This window comes from Eumetopias jubatus, unplaced genomic scaffold (genome assembly GCF_037043125.1).
Source record: "Eumetopias jubatus isolate StellerSeaLion01/CBP00866 unplaced genomic scaffold, mEumJub1_p1.0 scaffold_15, whole genome shotgun sequence".
Classification (NCBI taxonomy): Eukaryota; Metazoa; Chordata; class Mammalia; order Carnivora; family Otariidae; genus Eumetopias; species Eumetopias jubatus.
The window spans coordinates 6467779-6480176 of NW_028274821.1; the positions used below are offsets into that span (position 1 = coordinate 6467779).

Consider the following 12398-nt stretch of genomic DNA (forward strand, 5'->3'; position numbering starts at 1 on the left):
TAGGACCTGCGGAGAAGTGAATCCGGGCGATATTTGGGAAGACAGACCACAGGGGGAAGGAGGCTCCATCAGCCCACTACCAGCGAGTGCTAGAGCCGCGGAGCACAAAATCGGAACTTTTAGAAGTCGGCTCCGCCGAGGGACATCGCTCCAGTGTCTAAGCGGGGGGGGACCCTCGCTGAGACAGTGTGGTCTCAGGACCCTCGGGGTCACAGAAAGACGGGGGGTGCCTGAGTGCGGCAGAGCTCCCAGGTTCCGGAGCGGGGAAGCCAGCTGCAAAGACGGAGCCGAGGAATGAGCTCTCAGTGAGGGGTGGTCATAAATCGGGATCCGTGGCACAGTCGGCCCACTGCTCCTCCAGCAGGGACCCAACAAGCAGCAGATCCAGGGAGACACAGGCACGGGAGCACACCGCAGGAATGTGCCGGATTTGGAGACTCCAAACGGGGTCGCGTGCCAGAGACAGAAACGCTCGGCCATAGGGGCCGGGTGAGCACAGAGTGTGGCTGGAGACCAGGGAGACGGGAGTGATTGACTGCTTTTCTCTGGGGGCGAACTGAGGAGTGGGGCCTCAAGTTGTCAGCTCCCCGGGGTGGAGATTGGGAGGCCTTCATTTTCACCCTGGTCCTCCAAAGCTGTACCAGAGCTTGCAGGGAACAAAAGCTACGGAGAGCAAACCCGAGCAGATTACTCAGCCTGGACCGACAAGGGCGGGGCAACTCCAACTCCGGCAAAGACATTTGGGAACCACCGCAACAGGCCCCTCCCCCGGAAGATCAGCAAGAACAGCCAGCCAAGACCAAGTTTACCGATCAAGAACGGAAGAACTCCAGCACTAGGGGAATACAGCACATAGAATTCATGGCTTTTTTCCCCATGATGCTTTAGTCTTTCAAAGGTAATCTTTTTAATTTTCTTTTTCTTCTTCTATATTTTTTTAAATTTTTCTTTTGCCCTTCTTCAACCAACATCTTATCAATCCCTTCTTTAAAATCTTTTTTATTTTTCATTTTTAGAGTCCTATTCTATCCCTTCATTGTAGTTAACCATATATAAGTTGTTCTCTCTTTAAATTTTTGGGATACAGTTTCTAACAGACCAAAATATACCCTAAATCTCTAGTGTAAGGTTTTGTTCTAGTCTCCAGCCTGATCCCATTATCTCCCCTTTTTTTTAAATTTCTCTTCTTTTTTCAACCAACTTCTTATCAATTCCTTTCATAAAATCTTTTATAATTTTCATCTGTACAGTCATATTCTAACCCTTTATCGTATTTACCCTTATTTTTGTACATATATGTTTTTCTTTCTTTAAAATTTTGGGAGGCAGTTTCTTCTAACAGACCAAAATGCACCCCAAATCTAGTGTGTGCCACTGATCTATGCATCAGCCTAATCACAGTTGATCATATTCTGTTTTTTTTTTTCTTTTTTCTTTCTTTCCTTTTCTTTTCCCCCAGTTTGGGGTCTCTTCTGATTTGTTTAGTGTATATATTTCTGAGGTTGTTGTTACACTGTTAGCATTTTGTTCTCTTATTCATCTATTCTCCTCTGGACAAAATGGTAAGATGGAAAAAAATCACCTCAAAAAAAAGAACAAGAGGCAGTACCGACTACCGGGGACCCAATCAATACGGACATTGGTAAGATGTCGGAACTAGAGTTCAGAATGACAATTATAAAGATACTAGCTGGACTTGAAAAAAGCATGGAAGATACTAGAGAAATCACTTCTGGAGAAATAACAGAACTAAAATCTAACCAAGTCGAAATTAAAAAGGCTATTAATGAGATGTAATAAAAATGGAGGCTCTAAATGCTAGGATAAATGAGACAGAAAAGAGAATTAGTGATATAGAAGACCAAATGACGGAGAATAAAGAAGCTGAGAAAAAGAGAGATAAATAACTACTGGATCATGAGAGCAGAATTCGAGAGATAAGTGATACTGCAAGATGAGACAATATAAAATAATTGGGATCCTAGAAGAAGAAAGAGAGAGGGGGGCAGAAGGTATATTGGAACAAATTAGAGCAGAGAACTTCCCTACTTTGGGAAGGGAAATAGGCATCAAAAATCCAGGAGGCACAGAGAACCCCCCTCAAAAAATCAATAAAAATAGGTCAACACCCCGACATCTAATAGTACAACTTACAAGTCTCAGAGACAAAGAAAATCCTGAAAGCAGCTTGGAACAAGAGGTGTGTAACCTACAATGGTAGAAACATTAGATTGGCAACAGACCTATCCAGAGAGACGTGGCAGGCCAGAAAGCACTGGCATGATATATTCAGAGCACTAAATGAGAAAAGTATGCAGCCAAGAATACTATATCCAGCTAGACTCTCATTGAAAATAGAAGGAGAGATAAAAAGCTTCCAGGAGAAACAAAAACTAAAGGAATTTGCAAACACGAAAACAGCCCTATGAGAAATACTGAAAGGGGTCCTCTAAGCAAAGAGAGAGCCTAAAAGTAACATAGACCAGAATGGAACAGAGACAATATACCGTAACAGTCACCTCACAGGCAATACAATGGCACTAAATTCATATCTTTCAATAGTTACCCTGAATGTAAATGGGGTAAATGCCCCAATCAAAAGACACAGGCTATCAGATTGGATTAAAAAACAAGACCCACTGATACGCTGTCTTCAAGAGACTCATTTTAGACCCAAAGACACGCCCAGATTGAAAGTGAGGGGGTGGAAAACCATTTACCATGCGAATGGACACCAAAAGAAAGCTGGGGTGGCAATCCTTGTATCAGACAAATTAGATTTTAAACCAAAGACTATATTAAGAGATGAGGAAGAACACTATATCATACTTAAAGGGTCTATCCAACAAGATGATCTAACAATTGTAAATATCTACGCCCCTAACATGGGAACAGCCAATTATATACGCCAATCAATAACAAAATCAAGGAAACACATCAACAACAATACAATAATAGTAGGGGACTTTAACAGCCCCCTGACTGAAATGGACAGATCATCTAAGCAAAAGAGCAACAAGGAAGTACAGACTTTAAATGATACACTGGACCAAATGGACTTCACACATATTCAGAACATTCCATCCCAAAGCAACAGAATACACATTCTTCTCTCGTGCCCATGGAACATTCTCCAGAATAGATCACATCCTAGGTCACAAATCAGGTCTCAACCGATACCAAAAGCCTGGGATCATTCCCTACATATTTTCGGACCACAATGCATTGAAACTAGAACTCAATCACAAGAGGAAAGTTGGAAAGAACTCAAATACATGGAGGCTAAAGAGCATTCTACAAAGAATGAACGGGTCAACCAGGAAATTAAAGAAGAATTTAAAAAATTCATGGAAACAAATAAAAGTGAAAACACAACTGTTCAAAATCTTTGGGATGCAGCAAAGGCAGTCCTCAGACGAAAGTATATAGCAATACAAGCCTTTCTCAAGAAACAAGAAAGGTCTCAAATACACAACCTAACTCTACACCTAAAGGAGCTGGAGAAAGAAGAGCAAATAAAGCCTAAACCCAGCAGGAGAAGGGAAGTAATAAAGATCAGAGCAGAAATCAATGAAATAGAAACCAAAAGAACAGAACAGATCAACGAAACTAGGAGCTGGTTCTTTGAAAGAATTAATAAGATTGATAAACCCCTGGCCAGACTTATCAAAAAGAAAAGAGAAATGACCCAAATAAATAAAATCAAGAATGAAAGAGCAGACATCACAACCAACACCAAAGAAATACAAACAATTATAAGAACATATTATGAGCAACTATATGCCAGCAAATTAGGTAATCTGGAAGAAATAGATGCATTCCTACAGATTTATAAACTACCAAAACTGAACAGGAAGAAAAGAGAAAACCTGAACAGACTCATAACCACTAAGGAAATTGAAGCAGTCATCAAAAATCTCCCAACAAACAAGAGTCCAGGGCCAGATGACTTCCCAGAGGAGTTCTACCAAACATTTAAAGAAGAATTAATACCTACTCTTCTGAAACTTCCAAAACATAGAAATGGAAGGAAAACTTCCAAACTCTTTTTATGAGGCCAACAATACCTTGATCCCCAAACCAGACAAAGACCCCATCAAAAAGGAGAACTAGAGACCAACATCCTTGATGAACATGGATGCAAAAATTCTCACCAAAATACTAGCCAATAGGATCCAACAGTACATTAAAAGGATTATTCACCACGACCAAGTGGGATTTATCCCTGGGCTGCAAGGTTGGTTCCACATCTGCAAATCAATCAATGTGATATAATACATTGAGAAAAGAAAGAACAAGAACCATATGATCCTCTCAATAGATGCAGAAAAAGCATCTGACAAAGTACAGCATCCTTTCCTGATCAAAACTCTTCAGAGTATAGGGATAGAGGGTACATACCTCAATATCATAAAAGCCATCTATGAAAAACCCACAGCGAATATCATTCTCAATGGGGAAGAACTGAGAGCTTTCCCCCTGAGGTCAGGAACGCGGCAGGGATGTTCACTATCACCACTGCTATTCAACATAGTATTAGAAGTCCAAGCCACAGCAATCAGACAACAAAAAGAAATCAAAGGCATCCAAATCGGCAAAGAAGTCAAACTCTCACTCTTTGCAGATGATATGACACTTTATGTGGAAAACCCAAAAGACTCCACCCCAAAACTACTAGAATTCAAACAGGAATTCAGAAAAGTGGCAGGATATAAAATCAATGCACAGAAATCAGCTGCATTTCTTTACACCAACAACAAGACAGAAGAGAAATTAAGGAATCGATCCCATTTACAATTGCACCCAAAACCATAAGATACCTAGGAATAAATCTAACCAAAGAGGCAAAGGATCTGTACTCAGAAAACTATAAAATATTCATGAAAAAAACTGAGGAAGGCAGAAAGAAATGGAAAAACATTCCATGCTCATGGATTGGAAGAACAAATATTGTGAAGATGTCAATGCTACCTAGCGCAATCTACACATTTAATGCAATCCCTATCAAAATACCATCCACTTTTTTTCAAAGAAATGGAAAAAATAATCCTAAAATTTGTATGGAACCAGAAAAGACCCCAAACAGCCAGAAGAATGTTGAAAAAGAAAAGCAAAGCCGGTGGCATCACAATTCCAGACTTCAAGCTCTATTACAAAGCTGTCATCATCAGGACAGTATGGTACTGGCACGAAAACAGACACATAGATCAATGGAACAGAATCGAGAGCCCAGAAATGGACCCTCAACTCCATGGTCAACTAATCTTTGACAAAGCAGGAAAGAATGTCCAATGGTAAAAAGACAGTCTCTTCAACAAAGGGTGTTGGGAAAATTGGACAGCCACATGCAGAAGAATGAAACTGGACCATTTCCTTTCACCACACACAAAAATAGACTCAAAATGGATGAAAGACCTAAATGTGAGATAGGAGTCCATCAAAATCCTCGAGGAGAACACAGGCAGCAACCTCTTCGACCTCAGCCGCAGCAACTTCTTCCTAGAAACATCACCAAAGGCAAGGGAAGCAAGGGCAAAAATGAACTATTGGGACTTCATCAAGATAAAAAGCTTTTGCGCAGCAAAGGAAACAGTCAACAAAACCAAAAGACAACTGACAGAATGGGAGAAGATATTTGTAAATGACATATGAGAGAAAGGGCTAGTATCCAAAATATAAAGAACTTATCAAACTCAACACCCAAAGAACAAATGATCCAATCAAGAAATGGGCAGAAGACATGAACAGACATTTTTCCAAAGAAGACATCCAAATGGCCAACAGACACATGAAAAAGTGCTCAACATCGCTCGGCATCAGGGAAGTCCAAAACAAAACCTCAATGAGATACCACCTCACACCCGTCAGAATGGCTAAAATTAACAAGTCAGGAAATGACAGATGTTGGCGGGGATGCGGAGAAAGGGGAACCCTCCCACACTGTTGGTGGGAATGCAAGCTGGTGCAGCCACTCTGGAAAACAGTATGGAGGTTCCTCAAAAAGTTGAAAATAGAGCTATCATATGACCCAGCAATTACACTACTGGGTATTTACCCCAAAGATACAAATGTAGTGATCCAAAGGGCTAAGTACACCCCAATGTTTATAGCAGCAATGTCCACAATAGCCAAACTATGGAAAGAGCCTAAGTGTCCATCAACAGATGAATGGATAAAGAAGATGTGGTGTATATATATACAATGGAATATTATGCAGCCATCAAAAGGAATGAGATCTTGCCATTTGCAACCACATGGATGGAACTACGGTATTATTATTAAGAGGGTATTATTATTAAGCGAAATAAGTCAATCAGAGAAAGACATGTATCATATGACCTCACTGATATGAGGAATTCTTAATCTCAGGAAACAAACTGAGGGTTGCTGGAGTGAGGGTGGGTGGGAGGGATGGGGTGGCTGGGTGATAGACATTGGGGAAGGTATGTACTATGGTGAGAGCTGTGAATTGTGTAAGACTGATGAATCACAGACCTGTACCTCTGAAACAAATAATACATTATATGTTTAAAAAAAAGAAAAAAAAAGAAGATAGTAGGAAGGGAAAAATGAAGGGGGGCGAATCGGAGGGAGAGATGAACCATGAGAGATTGTGGACTCTTAAGGAATAAACTGAGGGTTCTAGATGGAAGGGAATGGGGGGATGGGTTAGCCTGGTGATGGGTATTAAGGAGGGCACGTAATGAATGGAGCACAGGGTATTATATGCAAACAATGAGTCATGGAACACTACATCAAAAACTAATGATGTAATGTATGCTGATTAACATAACAGAATAAAATAAAATTAAAAGAAAAATGATTTTCTCCCTCTCCCTCTGCCCCTCCCCACCCCTGCTCAAGCTCTCTCTCTTGCAAAAACTAAAAAAAATTTTAAAAATAGGTACTAAAAAGGATACCATAAACAATCTTAAAAGACTGGGGAATTGTAAATCTGTACACCAAAGGACTAATACTCATTACATATTGAGAAGAAAAGCTATAGATCAATTAGAAACAGAAAGAAAAAAATCAAAGGATATGGGAAAACAATCCACTGAAGAGAGATACAAACAGCTAGCTTGTAAACACATGAGAAATTTTTCCAACTCAGGTTCTAATTAAGGAAATGAAATATAACACAGGGTAGCAATTTTTGTCCCATCAGTTTGGCAAAATATTTAAAAATTGGTAACATCCAAGGATGCTGCAATGAACATGGGGGTACAAATATCTCTTTGAGTAGGGATTCTGTTTCCTTTGGATATATATGCCCAGAAGTGGAATAGCTAAATCAAGATGCTAAATTTTATGAAGTGTCTTTTACCACATTTTTTAAGAGAAAAAAAGAAAGACAAAGAAAAATGTCAGAGTAAAAAGGATGGTTTAAAAAAAAAAAGTGTAACTAATATATAACAGACTGGAAAAATGAAATAATAAGCAAAAATTTATTTCTCATATCTAGCAATAATTTTAGAAAAATATATATTGAGAAAAGGTTCTTAATCCTAAGTAACAGAAAAAGCATAATATATCACGATTAAAATTCAACAAGAAACATGCTGTAGCAGTATGAATAAAACCATCAAGTTACTGAAAAACATAAAATAATACTTGGATACAAGGAGAAATACAGTGTATCCCTTAAATAGAAAATGTAATATGGTAAAGAAATAGCCATTCTTCCCAAATTAATCTTTAGAGCAATTCTAACAAAATGTAAATGTAATACTTCTAGGAGCTTTAGGACTACTCAACAAAGAGGGCAATGCCACACTGATGGGTTTAAGTTGTCAAATCATCCATTTCGGTTTACAATAGGCCCTATCACTTAGCTAACACTATGACCTTGGAAAGTTGCTTAACCTCTCTGTTGCAGACTTAAAAATAAAGCCAACAGGTTCAAATACCATCCCATAAATAAGTCCTTTATGTTACTACAGGATGTTCACATAAGCATCCATGAACTCTTCTAGAAATACTTACTCTTTTATAAATACCACCTTTACAGAATGAAGACATACCCTGTTTCAGTGCACTTCGCTTTATTGAGTATCTCAGATATTGCCTTTTTTTTTTTTTTAAAACACATTGAAGGTCTGTGACAACCCTGCATCAAAAGCAAGTCTATTGGCGCCACTTTTCCAATAGCATTTGCTCACTACTGTCTTGGGAGATGAACAATGAGATTAATGTTTTTATGCCTACTACCACAACATCCATTCAGCAGCCTGTGGATCAAAGAGTCATTTCAATATTCAAGACCTGTTATTTAAAAAATACATTTCTTAAGGCTATAGCTGCCATAGATAGTATTCCTCTGCCAGGTCTGGGCCATCACTGAAAACCTTCCAGAAAGGAGTCACCATTCCAGATGCCAATTAGAACATCTGTGTTCATGGGAAGAGGTCAAAATATCAACATGAAGAGGAGTTTGGAAGAAGTTGATTCCAACCCTCACAGATGACTTTGAGGTGTTCGAAACTTCAGGGGAAGAAGTAATCTCAGAAGTGGTGTAAATAGCAAGAGAATTAGAAGCGGAGGCTGAAAGTGTGGGGCACTTGGGTGGCTCAATTAGTTGAGCATCTGACTCATGATTTCAGCTCAGGTCATGATCTCATGGGTCCTGGGATTGAGCCCCACATTGGGCTCCGTGCTCAGTGAGCAGTCTGCTTGGATTCTCTGCCTCTCTTTCTCCCCCACCCCCGATCGCACACATGTGCTCTAGCTCTCTTTTTCTCTCCCTTTTTCTCTCTCTCTCAAATAAATAAAATCTTTAAAAAAAATTATAAATTTTTTAAAAATGTGGCTGCAATCTCCTGATATAACTTGAATGGATAAGGAGTTGCTTCTTATGGATGAGCAAAGAAAGTGGTTTTTTGAAAGGGAAGCTACTCGTGGTGAAAATATTGTGAAGACTATTGAAATAACAAAAAAGGATTTAGAATATTACATCAACTTAGCTGCTAGAGCAGCAACTTGGTTTGAGAGGACTGACTCCAATTTTGGAAGAAATTCTACTGTGGGTAAAATGCTATCAAGCAACATTACATGCTACAGAGAAATCACTTGTCAATGGAAGAGTCAGCTGACATGGCAAACTTCATTTTTGCCTTATTTTAAGAAATTGCCATAGCCTCAGCAAACAGCACCCTGATCAGTCAGCAGCCATTAACACTGAGACAAGACGCTCCACCAGCAAAAAGATTATAACTCACTGAAAGCTCAGATGATGGTTAGCATTTCTTAGCAATAAAGTATTTTTAATTAAGGTATATACATTGTTTTTTCTTAGACATAATGCTATTGCATACTTAATAGATTACAGTATAGTGTCAACATAACTTTTATATGCACTGGGAAACAAAAAAATTCCTTTGACTCGCTTTATTGCAATATTTGCTTTATTGTGGTGGTCTAGAACTGAATCCACAAAATAGCCAAGGTATGCCTATAAATATTTAGGTGTGCTTATACAATACACATGTGTAATTTTGATATTTACAGAATAAATATTTCTTCTATTAATTCCACATTGCAGTTGAAAATTATTAATCACCGTTTCACTGATCCATGAAATACCTATCAAGCTCTTTCTAAAGTAGGGCCTGGAGTACTATGCCAGGTGCAGAGGGTAAAAACACATACCCCAAAATGATCCCAACAATCAAGAAGCTCATGGTCTAGTAGGTAGTAACTGTACACTATTTACATATTTTTATCTAAGAATAGGAAAGTATGCTGACTAAAGTGAATTACAAGTTAGTTATAATTTTAGTAAATATAACCCTAAAATAGATAGGCAGAGGTCATACAAATACTGAAGTTAAACGAACACATAACATTAATGTGCCGTTTAAGCCAGGAGGTCAAAAAATACCGGAGTTAAAAAGAAAACAGCCACATAAGTAAGCAATTTTAAAGAAGAGTATGAAAGGAATTTACTTCTTCCCTTTCAATTAAAATAAATGGGATCTCTAACCACTTACCACGGTGAGCACTGTGTAAAGTATAGAACTGTCAAGTCATGAGGTACATCTGAAACTAATATAATATTGTATTTGACATTAAAAAAATTAAAAAATAAAAAATAAGTGGGTTTTCTGAAGCTAATCAAAGAAAGAGAAAGAATTAATTTTTTAGAACCAATCATGTGTTTCAGCTTGGGTAGGGCTAACCCGGGATTGGTTCACACTGTTACGTGAATCCCAGAAAGCACTGTTTTGAATTCTTTTTCTCCTTTAATTAGGCAGTATGACTGCCATTACGCACATCCCTACTGGTAAAAAAAAAAAAAAAAGTTTGGAATGAGCATTATGACAGGGAATCAGCACAACCCAGAGTGGGGGCAGAGGGGGTTGGGCGGAGTAACTGTTGCCTTGCTAATCATTAAATGAGTGAAAAATACATTAATGTTCGAGAAACTCTGGAAAGATAGTGTTGGTAGTGATACAAAAGCTAGATGTAAACAAAACCTTACTAAACTGATGTTTATGTTTAGAGTTATACTTAAAACTGTAATCAGAATTCCTAGGAGAAAATAACTTTGGTATTAAGATTCTAAAATACTTATTTCTGACAACAAGCATAATCATTATTTGGTTATAAAGCAGACTTACCAGATTTTTACCATCTTGCTTATGGATAGTTACAATTCTACTTTCATTTGAGCCTTCTTGGCTTGCTTGCTTAATAGTAACATCAATAATATCAGGAAAGTCACAATATAACTGTAAATCCTATAATGAAGAGCATTTGAGATTAAAAACAGGTAAAACTAAGGGAGCCATTTTAAAACAAAACTTATGAAGGACATTAACATTCATTCCAAATTCTTTAAAATAAAAAAGTATTGATAGTAACTAAATGGGATTCTCTCCCTCAATAACGTAACCCTAAGACTTAACCATATCTTCTTTGACTTAAAAATGAGAGCATTAAAATGTTACAGGAATCTAATCATGCTACAGTTCCCTTCAATCCAATCAACATCAAGTGGAACCACTGTCAGAAAACTGAAAGTTTAACCACCAAAGAAGGAAGGTAAAGACAAATCTCTAATAACGATCTAAGAACATAGATATGAACAAACTAAAACTTCTAGTGCAAAACTTAGAAAAACTAACTATACATCATCATAAAATCAATTAAAATTAATCTTTCCTAATTAAATTTTATGCTTGTGCCTATTATCAATAACAGCAAAATTATAAAAAGAGGCAAAACTACCTTAAAATCACTTTAGGAATTCAAGCCTTTTTGAAAACTGTAAGAACCATTACTAACGTTTGTCATAAAAAAACTAAATAAAAAACCACATAAGAACAATGAGAAAAGAATTATAGATACGACTCTGATGGCTTCACACTATTAAAAACTTCCACTTCGATCAGTGAGAGAAGAGAACTGCAAGACCATGTTTCCAATGAGTAAAATTACTGTGCTTCTAGTGCCATTCACTTAGACTAACGAAGAATGAGAACATACCGTGAAGGATTACCTGTTCTGCCAGAGTCTCACTTTCTTTATGTTTCCCTCTTGACCACTGAATTCCACCGTTTCCAGTTATTATAACGGTTGCAAAAATCTCCTCACCTGAAGGCCCTCTTCCAGGTTCTTTTACTTCAAACTGCTCTGTGTAGAAGGCAGACTGAAGAGCTTCCAGATTTATAAGATACTTAAGTTTCAAGTTTCTGGCAGTGGCTTTGCAATGGCTGAATTGCTCAATAAATCTGCGAAATCTGTACCTTATTCGTTTCCTTGTCAAAATATGATAGTCTTGGATCTTTGCTCGAACACATTTTGGTAAGAATGTCTTGTAGCTGGGGATAAAGAACACACACAGAAAAACAAAACAAATTGGAAGGTAAATCTAAAATGACACTGAAAGAGAAATTACCACCTTTCTCCACAACAGGTAAGTGCCGCAGCACAGAGGTCAAGTGGAGAAAGGTGACACAGCCACCACGCATACAATATTAAGGTTTTGTCAGATGATGGAAATACATATAAAAATTCTCTGAGTTACCATAAATGTTTAGAATAGGGTATGTTAATCTTCTTCCCCTAATGAAATGAAGACTTAGTCTAGCTAATAATGGAGTCTCTAAAAATTTGTTTTCTGATTATCTTATACCTCATTTTTTGCAACACCGTGTTGCAAATATTTCCTATGACGCTGTACACCAAAATTCACCTGAATTCTGGAAACTGTTACACTCTGTTGGATGCTACAGTTGTTCATTATGCAAACATACTCCTTTTGTATACATTATTTTCTGGCCCTTTTCAGTAACTCCTAATAATTCCTTTGCCATCAAAACAATTCTACTTAGAAATGTTCTGACACTTTTGTACCTCTACCTCTATGTAAAATATCCTAAAGAAGAGAGATAACG

The 12398-nt window shown here is 37.8% G+C and overlaps 1 protein-coding gene across 3 annotated transcripts in view; it reads right to left on the minus strand.

Moving 5' to 3' along the window:
• Positions 1 to 12398, minus strand: part of JAK2 (Janus kinase 2) — a 147628-nt gene that overhangs the window by 38382 nt on the left and 96848 nt on the right. For all 3 annotated transcript variants that reach the window (XM_028117334.2, XM_028117335.2, XM_088019163.1), the window contains 2 exons: positions 11501 to 11822; positions 10620 to 10739 (listed from right to left, as the gene is read on the minus strand). In XM_028117334.2, the coding sequence (XP_027973135.1) occupies positions 10620 to 10739; positions 11501 to 11822 (442 nt within the window). The remainder of the gene's footprint in view (positions 1 to 10619; positions 10740 to 11500; positions 11823 to 12398) is intronic.